At 41.2% G+C, this 16,330-nt stretch overlaps 1 protein-coding gene across 14 annotated transcripts in view; it reads left to right on the forward strand.

Annotated features, from left to right (window-relative positions):
• Nucleotides 1-16,330, forward strand: part of PTPRT (protein tyrosine phosphatase receptor type T) — a 469,240-nt gene that overhangs the window by 416,492 nt on the left and 36,418 nt on the right. For 6 of the 14 annotated variants that reach the window (XM_068912396.1, XM_068912395.1, XM_068912397.1 and 3 more), the window contains 3 exons: nucleotides 5,376-5,453; nucleotides 5,652-5,687; nucleotides 14,735-14,922. In XM_068912396.1, the coding sequence (XP_068768497.1) occupies nucleotides 5,376-5,453; nucleotides 5,652-5,687; nucleotides 14,735-14,922 (302 nt within the window). The remainder of the gene's footprint in view (nucleotides 1-5,375; nucleotides 5,454-5,651; nucleotides 5,688-14,734; nucleotides 14,923-16,330) is intronic. The other 8 variants (XM_068912401.1, XM_068912399.1, XM_068912403.1 and 5 more) reach the window with 2 other exon arrangements.

The raw sequence follows: 16,330 nt of genomic DNA on the forward strand, positions 1-16,330 counted from the left end.
TGCTGAGTAGCTGTATCTCCTAAAGAAGACAGCAAGAGTTGTCAGTGGTTCATATCTTTGAAAGAAAAGATAGCAGAAGACAGCATGGTAGCAGACATCCTAGAAACAGCAAAAAGTGGCTTGTATTGAAAGCATGGGGAATGGAAGTTTTTAAAAAGTCCTTCAGATTCTGGGTTTTTAAAATTTTCTTCCAACCAGAAGATAAAAGATCATAAGAGATCACAGAATCACAGAATCGTTGATGATGAGCCTATAATATGTCCTCATCTTATTTTTTGGTATTTTGAGGGACTAATTAAAACAGCTGAGTCATTTACTTGAAATGACAGCTATAGAAAATATGTTGCAACTAATTTTGCAAAAAGCATTCCGCCAGGTTTTTTCTCAGTTAGTTCTTTGCCTGTTTGACATCATTATAGATTTTGCCAATACCTCCCTCTATGACGCAGCCTGATGTAAATCACAGGCTATTTTCTTTTTTATATATATCCATGAGAAATAATTACCAGTAAGCCTTCATGGTTTCTCCACATTTTTTTTCTGCCAAGTCCGGGATGCTGAGGTGTTGGAGGTAAGTTCTGTTCTGTGCAACAGGGTGCACATGATGATACAGGAGTTTTATGGGCTTGGCACTGATGATACAGATGGGAAAAAAAAAGGGAAGAAGCCTTTCTTTTCAAAATATTACCTTAGTGGAATATAATACTTAAGGGTTTCTATAGGAGCGTGTTCTAACTTTTGAATAGCATAAGTAGGACTCCTTTGTCACCTTTCTGCTAACTAATATGATTTTACAGTGGTAAATCACCTCTCTCTCCTAAGAGACAGTCAAGTCCCTTCTTAAATTTTTCTATTTTGCCTCACAATAGAAAACAGTGGCTGCAAATACCGCATGGTAGTCATCCACTCCACCTTGAGCTCCGTTATGGGAGCCTGAGAGAGCTGGAGCTGTGATGTGGAAATACCCTTCCTTTCCCGAAGGAAGTCTGCCAAGAGATACTGAGTGCTTTCAATCCTATGATTGCTTTTATTAGGTCACAAAAGCAAAATGGAACAAAGGCAACTTGTCAAGTAGGAAAACTCATACCTATTCAATTAAATGAAAGACTTGCAAATATGTTCATCTCCTGATAATGGTGTCCTTGCAGGGCACGTGTCCTTTCCTCCGGTTTTTCCTTTCTGTCCTCCTGATTGTAATGCTTTTTGAGGCAGAACAAATTCCAAGAGTCCCTCTAGAGGCCTTTTCCTTCTTGTCACCTCTCCAGCTTGGCCACTGCTCTGCTCCTGCTGCAGGAAGACACGCGCTGTTCTTGGGTGGATGGGTCTGCCCTCCTGCTATAGACTCCCTGTTTATGGGGGAAGTCTACTACAAGGGAAGGAGCAATGATCCTCTCATGATAGAAGGCCCTGCCAGTACAGGGCATCACGAGGACACCAGACGGGAGCAGCTCCTTTCTGCTCCTCAGCCCCACCTTTTTGGAAAAAATGTAAAACTGGCTGCACTTATAAGTCAACTCTGAAAAAAGTAAGCAGTGTGGGAAGGGTAATTCTTTTGCCATTAAGACTTACCATCCTCTTGTCTCTGTGATGAGTAAAAATATTTATTTCTTCACCTGCTCCATCTCAGTGCTTTTTATTTTTTCAAAATAAACTGGTGCAAATGGTGTCATGTATAAAGTTGTGTTTTCTGAGTGAAATTGGGTCCTTTGTAGAGGGTCACTGCACTGCATCCGGAGCATGCAGTCCTGCTGGCCGTTTGCACAGGATTTTGAATTTTATCATTTGACAGAAGTGTTTGTTATCAAATGTAATTACGTTCCAGAAAGATCTGTCACCTCTGGGCTGGAACAGGGAGCTCAGATTTTGCTGAAAATTGCAACAGAAATGGGCATTTATCTTTCTTGGCCCAAAGCAAGGCTCCTTACCCCCTTTTCCTTCCCATATTAACAGTCCTTATTCAGGCAGAATTCATACTGATGCTTATCAGAGTTGTGACTGGAGAGGTTTTATGTCTCTGACACCATATGGCACGAGGAATAAATATTTGCGGAAAGATGAGTTATTCCAGCATTATTCCAGTTTGTCTCGTTTTATCTCCAGAGATTATGTGGAGATGAAGCAGGCTCATCATAGTCTATTTATTTTCTCAAATATTTTTCTGAGATTTTTTTTATAAAATAATGATATAAACCCAATAAAGGTAAATGATGATATCTGCAGGATTTGAGACTGCTCCTCAGTTTGCAAGAATGTTTGGAAAACACTATCATTTTCCTTAGTGTGGCGCAGTCACATATGGGTATTGACTCAGTGCAGGCTTATTATGAAACAAGGTGACAAATATGCGACAAGGTGGGCCTAAAATTGTCCACATGCATCTGTGCTTTGGCCAGAGGGGTGTGCAAGGGGTTGTTATTGCCCATAAATTTTGTTTAACTTGGCAGCCCCTTAATGTGACAGGAGAAACAGTAGTATATCATCTCCCCAGTGATGCACTAATGAGATGTGCTGCACGGAGGCACCACTATTCCAGCTTTGCAATGATAAAATGCCACAGATAGGGCTATAGATAATACAGGCCAGGCAGGACTTGTCCAAGGAGAATCCTACATCACCAGCAGAGCCATCTTGACATTGCTGTGGGTTTGCTGGCAGGAACTATTTGATTCTCAGGATTTGATCTCTCAGAAATATAGCCATTTTTGCTATGTGTTATGGCATACTTAACTTTTGTGACATCTTAGTTTGGGAGAAGACTTTTTTCCAGACTATTGAAGGAGTAAGGTTGATACAGATTAGGTGGGTAGCCTGAATGTTACAGGTAGAAGCCCAGTATGAAGGCAGTGTGGAGCAAGCTGTGAAGAGCCCGGGTGGGCATTAATGAGCACCACGGGCCAGTTACTGGGCTCTAACTAGCATGAAGTATGAGGTAAGAGGAAAATGTAGGTAAATGCCACTCAGGGTGGTAAGGATCATCTATAACCAAGAACCAGCTAAACTCCTACCTCTCCGTACCCTGCCTGCTTTTGTACTGAATGAAATACAGGACTCTTGCCATAATTTGCAACAATTACATTAAGATCTAATTCTTACTCATACGCCACAGATAATTTTCACTCTGAGTTAGGATACCTGCTCAATATGGCCCAAAGACTTGTAGGATCAGGACCATGAGATGTTTTATTTAGTGAAAAAAATCTAAACTATAGAAATAAAGCCAAACGTCATCAATGGTGTAGAAGGAAAAAAAAGTACAGTTTCTTTAAGTCAAAATATAACAGCACCTTTATTGGTTTTCGTGGCGGTTTGGGTTTTTAGGGGGAGGAGTGGGGAGGGGGGATTGTTTGTGTGTTTACAAAATCTTACAAAAATTAGGAGAGAATCGTTTTCAAGATAAGAGTAGGCCTCTACCATGCTGTATGACTAGAGGGACTTGAATGGCCTTACATGCCACTCCAGAGAGTGCAGAGCCAATTATTAAATGAAGCAAAGATCCCTTCCCAGGAACGAAGTTCAGTCAGCAAATGTTTCCTGCAACATGCACGTGCTTAGAAGAACCTCTAGTTAGGTGACTGCGCTATGAACACAACTGTCTGCTCATATGAGCTCCTACCTGGTGAATTTTGAAAACAAGCCCTTTAAAAGTCTTGGGAAACTTGCTTCCCTTCCACCTCTCTTGAAGAAATAATCTAGAATTCACGTACAGTTGACCTCCCTGCTTGCAAATATGGTCCATTTGCAAAACTTCAGTGAGTAATTTTTTTAGACAAACTCACTGAAGTAAGTGAGATTTCTATCTTAAGATGCCTAAGTAATTTATAATTTCTAATGAGGAGTTCCTGGAAAGGGGGTGTGGGGCAGTGAGTTCTTTTATAGTGGAGAATTCAGAAAATGCAGGTACTGCTCCAAGCTCTGACTCTTGACTGCTCTGTGTCCCCGGGCAAACAATTCGTTCTTCTTAGACCTTATCTTACACATCTGTAAAAGTGGCTAGGCTCCAAGTGTAGTAAGGGGAGGGTCTGATTTGGGCTGACGCACAACAGGAGAGAAAGGATAGGAGGTCCCAAATGAGAGACGCTTTATGGCTTCAATGCAGCTGGTGCAGAAGTCCAGCAGACTAGGCTATGAGACAGCTGATGATCTTAATGAGATTTCAAATGGTGTAAATATGGCAGGAGAATACAGCGTTAGAGTGAGTCTGTTTGCTAGATAGTTAGGAGGTAACTCTGCAGTCCTCATGAAACTCTCCAGGCTAGTGACTAGTTCACACCATGGAAGAACTTGAAATTTATAAGTGATGTTTACATTAGAGCTGCAAAAATTGCTACTGAAATTACTTTGTATACTGAGTTTTGTCTGCTTCTACTGGATTACGGAATAGCTATTCTTGTGTTATCTGTTGTCATTTTTCTGATGTGCTGAGATTTTGTATTAGCTTGTTTCCCGTCATTCTGAGGAGGAGACAATGAACATCTGTAACTCTTAAGAATGAACACAGAGGGACAACAAAAGAATACGATTTCAGAAACGACAGATTACCATAAAAATGGACATGTATGCTATTGTATATATGTACATATGTGTATGTGTGTATATATATACAATATTGCATATGTTGTATATAATGTATATATGCTATATATATAAACCAACTTCATAAATGTACTATCAAGAAAAGAATGTACCATACAGAGTTGATCCTTGCCTCCTTTGCATATGTATTTGATTAATATGAAACTATTTGTGGATTCTTGTCCAGAGAAAGCTGACGCTTTAAATAGGAGAGAGCAGGGACGCTTATTCTGCTTGAAGAACCCATCTCACGGGAAAGAATTGTAGGAATCACTATGGACAGTTTTTAGTGGAAGAACAATTCTCTTGTTGTCTTCGATCATGGTGTTAAGAAAAAAATATGCTACCCTATCTGTATATCTCTAATGAACTGCAAAATATGCATCTAAAACATTTGTGTGATACTAGCGTACCCTGTGTTTGAACAAGCTTACTTTACTGTTAATACTGCATTTGCTTCTTTGTAGTTTGTATTTTGGGGGTTGTTTTTAAGGCTCTTTCTCCCAGAGACCAAAGCATAAGTTTATTCCTTTGGTTAAAAAATGGATATATAGAATGTAGTCCTACACATTGATTTATAATAACTATAATACAGTGTTTGGGGTGTGGAGTGCTTATATTAAAGGAAATCCATCATGATGACATTGTAATAAATGTAATATGCATGTTGAGATGAAAAATATAATTCATTGTGATAAGTCTTATATATCCCATATTACTGTGTTCTTTGAGGAGCATTCTCCCTGTTCTTTCTCTCTCTTAATATATGTCTAAAGTCTTTTCCTTATGTCTTTCCTACCTAGCATCACCCTCTCCTTGTTCATTTTCTGTCCAAAGCAAAACCCTTCAGAGCAAATCTTTGTTGAATTCCTACTACTCAGGTACTAGTGCCAGACTTTTATTTCATTACTTAATTTTCTTTGCTTTTGTGCATTTCCCAATATGACATATAGACTGAATCTTCTGAGTGTTAGATACCGCTAACCTTGTTTTCATTTTTTGTAACTTTTTTCCTATTGATCTTCTGTTGATTTCCATTGGTCCGTGTCGTGTGGGTGAACGGAATTTCATCTCAAAAGTATCATCAGACACTGTTCCATCGACCACGCTGCTAGGTAAGAAGACAGGTATGGTGCCCCTCACTTCAATGGAGAGAAAACACACTTATTGCGCCTTGAAAATGGCTCGGAGAACACAGTTAACTGGCTGGGCTCTTAAAATCATTATTTATCCTGTGGTCCAGTACTGTATTAATTCAAAACCCTTTTGCAGATTTTTTTTATTCCAGCTTTATCATTATTTTTTTCTTTTTCCTTTTTTTTTTTTTTTTAGGGAAGAGTAGTTCATTGTTATTTCTTTTTGTGAATGGGATTTGACCTTCTAGGCCAAATTCCCATATGCCTTCTTGACTTTTACTTAGTTTTGACTCATGTCAGTCATTGTGCCTGTTGGTGGCTGAGTCATATGCGTGAATCTCAGCTCTGCGTGCCTCAGGGCTTGCAAATGGGAGTGAGGATTTGCATGTTTGAAGCAGGTGGGGAGTTTGCGTCTTTTGGACTCAGTTGCAAATAGAGAGTTTATATGGAGAAATCAGATGCTGAGTTTGAGCAAGTGACCTCACCTCATTTTGTGTATGCTGCGAATTAAATGCTAAATGCTCAAGCAATCAAGCGCAGATTTGAAAGGCTAATAAAAATGCTAGCTCTGAGAGATGCAGGTTGTTCTGTGGCTGCTGGTAACTTTAAAGGAAGATGCCAGCATTCATCACTTCTGAAAGTTAGCTTCTTTTATTCTGGTAGAGAAGTAAAGCATCCAGTCTGCAGCTCTTAGCTTTTGGAGTTTTAAAAATAAGGTGCTGCTATGGTGAGTTAACAGAGACAGCAAAATTAGTAGATAAAAGAAGTTATTCAGAAACTTAGCAGAGGTGTACCCTTGAAAGTGAGTAATAACAGCCTACAACTTGAGGCTCTCCCTCGAGGATGTGACGCTGCCTGTCTGTGGAATTTGCAGGCAGCAATTCCTCCGCGATGCATCAGGAGGATGATGGGTGGCTGATCAGGATCTAACCAGGGATGTTTATCAAACCTGTCATTTCGGATTATCTGCAGTGACTGTTCACTTCCAGACACAGTAATCTACCGTGCCTGCTTTAAACATTACTCGGCGCGTGTTGAAAGCCTATAGTTAGAGCAAGAAGAAATCATAACCGTTCACTCCAGTGCCTTGCCTTACGGACTAGCAGTCTGGGCAGAGGCACGCTTGAGGGGTCTGCCACGATACAGACATTTATCCAGCTATCTATCAAAATGCTGGCTGCAATTAATGAGCCCTTTTTCCAGAAGGTTTGCTCTTAGTTTCCCAGACATTTAGTATTGTCTAGAGAGAAGTCTAAAGGTAGATATCTGTTTTGGCTATAGTCCCTTTAGAAATAGGGCTCAGACCTACAACTTGCTGGAAGGTGTCAAACCCTTCTTAACCTGGTGCTCAGCACCTGTGAAAATCAGACCCTCATTTGCTGGAGCTCTTTTCACACCTATGTCCCAATGGTGAGAATAGCTGTGCTTTGAGTTTTGCTAGGGCAGCTAAATTGCAGTGCGAACTGCACGCTCGTTAATCTGAGGGTCAAGGAGTGATCTGGGAATTCAACTTAGGCCTGCCATAGCAGAAAGAAAAACTCCAAAAAGCTGATAAAGCTTTCAAAATAGCAAATTTTAGAAAAAAAAAACCCAGGAATTAGGAATTAAATCCGCACTGGTGGACAAGTTAAGCATGAGGCAGCAGTGTGCCCTTGTGGCCAAGAAGGCCAAAGGCATCCTGGGCTGCATTAGGCAGAGTGTTGCCAGCAGGTCGAGGGAGGTGATCCTGCCCCTCTCCTCAGCCCTGGGGAGGCCACATCTGGAGGACTGTGTCCAGTTCTGGGCTCCCCAGTACAAGAGAGACATGGCCCTCCTGGAGAGAGTCCAGCGGAGGGCGACAAAGACGATGAGGGGACTGGAGCAGCTCTCCTCCGAAGAAAGGCTGCGAGAGCTGGGCCTGTTCAGCCTGGAGAAGAGAAGACTGAGAGGCGATCCGATCAAGGTGTATAAGTATCTGAAGGGGGAGTGTCGAGAGGATGAGGCCAGCCTCTTCTCCGTGGTGCCCAGTGACAGGACAAGAGGCAACGGGCAGAAACTGAACCACAGGAAGTTCCATCTAAACCTGAGAAAAAACTTCTTCGCTGTGAGGGTGACTGAGCACTGGAACAGGTTGCCCAGAGAGGCAGTGGAGTCTCCTTCCCTGGAGATATTCAAAACCTACCTGAATGCGATCCTGGGAAATATGCCGTAGAGGACCCTGCTTGAGCAGGGGAGGTTGGACTAGATGATCTGCAGAGGTCCCTTCCAACCTCAGCCATTCTGTGATTTTGTGATTCTGTAAAGTAGTCTTGTACTCATGGATTCAACATTCTTTCAAACTGAACACCTGCTAACCACCGTCTCTGAGATGTTTAAGGATTAATATCCCTGTTTTACACATGGGAAGCCAAGCACAGAGCACTTTTAAGATAAGATTTACACAGATAGGTCATTTCCTCACTTCCACCTGAATTGAACAGCCAGAGGTGCTATGGAGCAGCCATTAGCTGTGAGCAAATTTCTGTCGTGTGACTTGGGCAAATGAAGGCCAGGAACTGACATTCTGGCTTGTCACACAGATTCACAAGACATTGGATCATGCTGTTTAATAAGCAAAATCTGCAAATAAGCTAAATAAGTTTATTGTTTGAAATTTATTAATAATCATTCCTGGGAAATAAAAAGAGACATTAAAAAGGGCTTCAGTCATCCCAGCACCATTATCCATCATTGAGCACTACCCGCGGTTTGACACTGTTCCCCTCTATCATACCTTCTGCTAATATATGTTCTGTATTTGCAATGGCACGTGACCCCCAAGGCTTGACTGTGGCATGATTTGTTGATAATAAGATATAGGGGATGGTTTTTTGCCTCTACCCCTCCTCTGCTTGATTAATATTTTTATGTGTAATGCATGTTTTCAGCTGTGTAATTTTGTTGACAATTCTGATTTTAAATGGTTTGCGCAAGTATGTTTGCTAGCGAAGCAAATAGTTAATACTAACAAATGAAGTAGATTTCCCTGTTTTTGGTATTTCAGTAAGGCCCATGTTGTACAAGTAATGTAAAGCCTGAATAGGAGGCAGTGCAGACTTTAGAGGTTGTTTAGAGAGAAAAACGTAGGTGGCCAGGAGCTCTCAAAGATGTTCAGCAAATGTCATCAGGGCAGGTTTTTCAGAGGAAGCAGTATGTCCTTCCCTTGCATCCATTAACATCTGCTGTCTGTCTGTAAGGGCATTTCCCCTTGTCATTTCACCTGCTCAGAAGGCTCCTGGCAGTGAAAGTCCCTGCCCTCTGGAGAGCCCAAGGGCTTGGTCACTGCAAGGTTCCTCGCACACAGCTCACTGTCATCAAGTTGCACACAAAACCTGGCTTGCTCTTGGGAATACATTGAAATTTGACCTGGATTTCTCTCTTCCATGGATAGGATGGGCTTTTGCCCATGCCTGACCAGTCTGTTGGGGGTTTATCCACAGCCGTATGACTGAAGAACCAAAAAGGGAGTAAAAAGCTGACACTGCTGTATCAGGGAACCTCACCATTACTGACTGTTTAATTTGAAAGATGAGTTATTTTTAAGCAATAGACATTTAAAAATCCATGGCTTGATCTCTTTGGTAGTATCCTTAGCCTGCCAGGCCATATCAGCATCTAAGGAGCTATGGGAGAGGTGTTTGCATCAGTTCAGTGTGCTAACATTGACCTACAGCAGAGCAAGCAGCTGAGGAGCGGGCTGAATGCGAGGGCTGTTACCTGAGCTGAACTTCCCTTAAAAAGCTCCTGAGAGGCTGCATAAGACCAGATAGCTTGGCAAAACTTTACCTTCCAGTCTTCAGTGGCTGCTGGTTTGTGTGCTGTTTTGAAATTGTCAGCAATTTTTAGCTAATGACGTCACTGACCTAGTGCTCTGTGTGGTAGGTAGATCTGACAACTCCTTTTCACCTTGGAGGCAAAGAGAGATTTGGCTTGGTGAGGTCCATGCATTTAATGAGCTGTAGTTATACATGTGCTGAGCAATCCCAAGGTTGCCCACATTGCCAAAGCATCTTCCTAACACCTTTAAGGGGGTTTCTTCTTTGCTATCTGATGAAAAAAATGTACATAATCAGAAGATTTTCGTAAGGTTGGAGTACACGTCTATAAGATGATTACCAAGTGACTCTATAAAATCTCTTAAAAAGCTACAGAAAATAAATTTCTCCAGCATTTTTTTTTTAATCATACACATGCATCTTCTTCCGAGTATTTGAAATGAAAGATGCGTCCTTCACTTTCTATTAAACTTGGTGTCAGAAGGCTTTTTGCTAGGAGATGTGCCTTGTGTAGCTAAATTGGTATTGTTAGACAAATAATGGTTTGACTCTGGTTTGCCATACCACTGTTTTGTACTGTATATACCATATTACCTTAGAGCTGGGTATTTATCATACAATAAAGCCTTGATGCACACATAAAAGCAAATTAATCTTACCAAGTACCACTGTATCCCTAGTGTAATGGGAAGAGATATTAGCCATGCTGTAGCCATCCTTGGAAGATGTCAAATAATTGACAACCCTTACTCTAGCAGAGAGAGATTGGATATGTGTGTAATTAAATCCATCACAAACACTACTCAAAATAAAATCTATTTTGTGCAAAGGATGTCCTATCATGTTACACACTTGCCAAGGCTAAGAGAATAAAAATATAAACAGAGATGATAGGCCTGTCACTGCAGTAACAGAACAGGGTTGTGGATATTGAAGCCAAAGTTTTGGAAGAAACTTCTCTGTGTATTCAAGCTCACGCATCAGTGCAGCATTGTTTTAGTTGTTTTGAGGCATAGATTAGGTTTGCTTGTTTTTTTCCCTGAAGACAACATCAAAATGTGTGTATGTGTGTAGATATCTGTGTCTTAGAGTAACAAAACTATGTTTATGAAACAAGATAATGTGTATGAGGGGCTCTAAAGTTTCAATCCCCAAAGCTGCTCTGGGTGAATGGGTCCCTTCCCAGCAGGCTTACGGGAACATTGCATAGCAGTCTGGCCATACACAGCAAATGCAGGCTTGCAAATCTAATTTCTCAGTTGTTTTTCATCATCTCCGTGACATCTATGGAGGAGTTTATCAGCTTTTCTGTGGAGGGAGATGCATGTATTTTACTTGTCTGGTTAGCAAGGAAAGTGTATAATAGAAGGTAGTGTAGCAGCAGGCAGGCAGTAATATCCCACCCTCAGGGTTACTCATCAAAGGGGGAAGGATGCCGTCTATCCATCCTCGGCTGGAGCCTTTTTCAGCACACACTGCTCTGCTGCGTTTCTCCTGGCAGAGCTGGACCTCACAGTTTGCTTCAGCAAATTTATCATTATTTCTGCAGCGAAGGAGAGGGCCACGGAAGGACAATTTCATAAGCAGGGAGAGCTTGTGAAAAATAAAAGTGTAGCCAATGTTTTTTTTTAATTTGATTTTCTGCACTTACACCCCCAAAACTGATGATAAGCTGAGATGCCTGAAGAGTTTCCCAATCAGGCTAGTTACACGGGAGCCAGTGACTGTTTTTTAATATGCCTTAAACAGAGCTTCAGGACATTCTGTGAACTAACAGGCTCATAATGATGTAAGTGCTGGCTTCTAGAAATCAAAAAATGTGCATTGGCAATGGCCATCTTGGTATGGGGAGTAAGAGTGTGACACCACCAAAAGCATTAACAAACAAGCCGACAAAATATTTTACTGTTTATTTACAGCTACTAATACTAGAGATGATCCTACTGTAAGCAGCATGTTTCCAGCAACATACAAAATATCTGTTTTATTTACAGCTGCACGAGAACTTTGGAAAATTGGAGATGGTTCTAGGAAGGAACGGGAGTTCTGAACAGTCTGCCCTAGTGAGACTTCAGAAGCTCTCCACTGATTTACTTTATCAAAGAGAAATGGAAGAATTGATTTGATCGGTACCTGCATGGGTAAAGATTTCAAATACTCAGAGGGCTCTTTAATCTAGCTGAGAGAAAGTAGAATACGATTCAGTGCTTAGAAGTTAAGCTAAACAGTCGACTTGCAATTAAGACGTGTTTAGACAGCAGGAATTTTGAGGTTGAGGTGGAATCACCATCATTTGAGGTCTTTAAATTTGGGGGTGTTTCTCAAAATTGTGTTCTGCCTTTGATATTGAGTGAAGTTTTGTGGTTTGTGTTCCTACAACAGAACAAGCCCATACGACTGAAATTAAGGCATGTGTATGAAGTATAATCCAAAAAATCTGATGCATGGTTTTGTATGTTTACTCGTTTGAGTGTTATTGTGAATTATTTCCAAAAATAGCTGTTTTCTTGACGGGTTATTCTCACTGGAAACTCCTGTAAGCACGGTTTCTTTAGAGATATTGTCAAAACTGTAGGCTCGTTTGTCCTACAGACTCATCCATATTTGCGAGAAAGTGGGGTTATGTTTGCGAGAAGGGGGATGGAGAAGAGGGGTTGTGAAAAGTGAGCTGTGACTCACCTTAAGTGCAACATTTAAACCAGAAGTCTGATTTTGCTCAGGCGCTGATATTTTCATTACCTTTCCAGTTATAACAGTGCCAGAAGAAGCAAAATGTGCATTATTGCTGCAAGGTGCAGGAAAAACAGAGCCAGTTTGTAAGCCCTCCAAAGACTCTTTTGGTTGATCGTCCTAGTGGGAGATCAGTTTGCTACTACCTCTCCTCCTACCCTACACGTTGAACTGTTCACGAAATTGCCCTAAACAGCCTGTCTCGAGCGATGGTGTAGTGCCTTGCTTGAGTGCCTCATTAACCGTGCTGAGGTTCATACTCATGTTGTGATTAGATGGAGATGGAACAGTATGTTTCTTGCCTCTGGTTTTATTAGCAGAACACACGAATGTGAGGCTCACCTCGTACATAGCAATTTGTCTTCATAAAAGCCGCTCTAGTTCTTCCTCGGCCTAGATAAAAAGCTTGTGGCAAGACTTGACAGCCATCCTGAGTGAGTGCAAATGCCAGACTTGGGTTTTCTTTTGGGTAGTGCACGGGGGCCAGTCGGGACACATTTGTCATAGAAATCCAGAGGAGCTGATTTTCTTGGTTTTGACTTTCCATGTATCCTAGAGTGGAGGATGACCTAGTTCATGTGATTTTTTTTTTTTTTTTCCTTCAAAGCAGAAACACTGAGCTGGGAAGCTAAGTGAAGGAACTAATTCTGCAAGGGGGAGAGGGGCGCTCTTCTGCCTTTCACCTCTCCCCTGTGAAACCAGTGAAAGATGAGAGCCAAATAGACCAGAATTAAAGGATCTGATGAAGAGAGAAATTAATAATTGCCTGTGAAGGAGCCGACTGATCTGAGCTATGTTTTACAAGTAGCCTGTGCTCTGTGTGTGCCCTTACTGTATTAGCGCTAGAACCGTACATTAGTTTTAAGACTCCCTCTCCAATAGGGATATCGTAATGTTTTTTAATTGGGGCTGATAAAAAATGTGGCATTACTTGTAGGTTCCTCAGAGAAGCCAGTTGTGAAATTGGGTTTGTATTAAACCTAATGATGGAAAATTAAGCATAGTACGTCTGTCGGAAATGGTCCGCGATAAAAATCTTCTCTTTTCCATTACAGGAGGCTAATAGGGAATAGGGGAGGCAAGATGCACTGGGAAAGCGAGTCCAACTAGGGGAATTAATAAGCCTTGAAATTCCCTCTGTTCAGAGTTCTCACACTGTCATTAGTTGGAGCATTAGGGATGATTATACAAACGCTGTGAACGTTACTCTTCCTTAAATTCCAAATTTATTCACATTTGGTACGCGAGAGTTGTTTTGCTAGAGCCGTAACTCTCTAAATCTTCGAGCGTCCCAGGGATGTGGGTGTGTTTATGAGAACCTGGGCTTCAAAAATTTATGTGTTCTTTATCCCTTCTGAAACGTAACTGTAGGGCTGCTGACATGCAATGGTGTTTAGAGTCCCGCCTTTTTCAGTAAGCTTTCCATAATAATTGACCCATCTGTGTGGAATCTTCAAATTTTTTGAACAATTAGAAGAAGATATCTTTTGTGTTTGCTAATATGCTGTTATTGGGTAAGATCAGAAAGAATTGATGCAGAATATTAAGGCCTGTACCTGCCAAGGAAGCTGTGCATCTTAGCTACCCGTAGTCATATGAAAAGACAACGGCTCTCTTGGCCAACTGTTTGAATCTGGGCAACTGTGGAAGATAAGAAACTAAATTTTGCCTTTAATCTAACTCTTTTCTTGTTAAAATAAATATTGTGACAGTCAATTGTTTGTTGATTTAAGTTCTTTTCTATTAGTCAATCCTCCAGGGATTTTTTTTTTTTTTTGTTATATATTTATAATTTTCCTGGGAATTTAGGAAGCTGCAATTTCCATCTATATAGTGATAGAGCTTTTTAAATCCATTTCTATGGAAAAGGAACTTTTACTGTTAAGTTTACGTATCTGAAATTGAAGGGTCTGCATGTAAGGAAACTGTATTTCTGTGCTATTTTATTATTGCTGATAATGCTACATCTTTGTAATTGATGTATAAATTTTAGGCCTAAACTTGCAACTCGGTTTTATTTGCTTAACGTGCTGTGTGCCTCGTTTGAAATGCTAATAATTTGTTCTCTGTTACCCCGGTCCCTCTTAGTTATTGCCCGTTGTACACCGCAAATCCTCTTGACTATCTTGCTTATCTGTCCGTACTTCTCAGTCATGTTCTTTACAGGTTTGTGGAGAAAGGTATGTAACTGGAGCAGAGTCCTTATGCAGAGCTCACACTTACAATATGTGCTATTTCACTATATATGCTATATCATCCTTGTGCCTGATGGGCTATTTGCTCTGTTGCCATTTCTTTTGGATTTGCCTCCTTGACGCAAAAAATACTTTGAATGTGACGTAGTCTTTCTAGGCAGCCGTAGGCACGTGTGTTTATTTCTTTACTTTCTTTTGCCTGTACCAGCCTATGGGGTGATGGAAAAAAACAAATAAAAGGAGCGAGAATGAGAGTGGAAATAACAGATAGGTGAAAGCTTGTTTTGCCTCCCTGTCTTTAAAACAGACAGTAGCCATGGAGAGATGACGCAGCCAACTCTGACTATCCAGACTCATCCGTACCGGAGCTGTGAGCCGGTGGAAATGTCCTACCCCCGGGGGCAGTTCCAGCCAGCCATCCGCGTGGCCGACCTGCTGCAGCACATCACCCAGATGAAGCGAGGCCAGGGCTATGGATTTAAAGAGGAGTATGAGGTGAGACGAACGCTCACTCACACCACTAAGGAGAGAAGCTGCGCTCACAACTAAGGCTAGATGCTTGGGAGGGGAGGATAACTAATTTTAAGAGCCTCTTTTCCTTAATTTATTTGCCTTCTTAGTCCTTCCTTCGTCTTGCTTCTGTTCATAAGGCCGGGATTTCATAGCAGTGGCAATCTCCGGTGACCTTCTGTTTCCTAGGTCCGAAGAAAAGGTGTTTTGTCTTGCGGTAGGAGACCAACATCATGTTCATCTGTTACCATGTGCCCTCTCTCCTGTGAAAGGCAGGTAGTAAATATTTAACAGGTGCTGAACTCACTGAAAGATTTGGAGTCCCCTAGTCCCACTCTTAGCTACAATAGTGCAAACGAGACTCAAGGAAGGCTTTTTTGCTTTAGCTTTCTTTCTGTTCTAGCCCCAAATACTCTGCAGCAATTCATCACCTTAAACCACAGCTTAATTGCCTGCACGCAGAATTGTAAAAACAAAGCCAGGAACCTTGCGGTAGCTTAAATGATGATGGAGTTGTCCCATATGTTCAAACCTCAAGCTCGGAACACGTTCGACTGACTTCCCCTTCCAACTCCAACGTGAAGAGAGGCAACAAGCTGCCAAAAAAGCAGAAAAAAGCCCCCAAAGCTGGAATTGTCAGGAACATAACTTGAAAGCAAAGACAATAAGAAACATGACATTGGGGAGGAGTTGAAAGAGAGTGTACATTTAGAGGGGGAGAGAACAGAAGAGGGAGATAGGATCAAATATTTGTGAGACTTAGCTCTAGCGAACAATAATTATCATGAGTGGAGTAAGCTTGTGGGAAGGCAGTAAATAATAATATGCATGGTAGCATTAAAACTATTTAAAAATAACATAACAGCCTTGAAAAATATGTAACCTAATGAAAACAGCTCACTTTTCAACCCTGCATCTAAAGAGTCCATGGGGTTTGTATCACTGGTGCTGTTTTATGCTGTTATTGAGAGACAATCTTTTCCTGGATTTCACCAGGGAGTATTTTTTGATCAGATGGCATCAAAAACTGCCATAACAAATGCTTCTAGTAACTGTATGTTAACAGGGTCTAGTCACTCATGCCGCACAATCAAGCATGCTAGTTACACTATCGACACAACGAGCTGTGTTTAATAATGAAAAAGGTATTAATTCTCATAGAAGATTTATTTAGCTCCCCTCCTTAGCCTCCACTTTCATGAACAGCACCCAAAACTGCATGCAGCTCACTTACAGATGCTGTAAGATCTAGTTCTTGATGTTCAAGAAGAAAACAGGTGCTGGCATATATGTAATTTTCTGGCACTGGCATTGGTAATTATCAAAATAACACATTAGCATGAAAAATGTCAATGCAACTTTTGGCTCTTTAAGTTCTGCCTTTTGCAGAAAG

Source organism: Struthio camelus, chromosome 18 (genome assembly GCF_040807025.1).
Source record: "Struthio camelus isolate bStrCam1 chromosome 18, bStrCam1.hap1, whole genome shotgun sequence".
Lineage (NCBI taxonomy): Eukaryota > Metazoa > Chordata > Aves > Struthioniformes > Struthionidae > Struthio > Struthio camelus.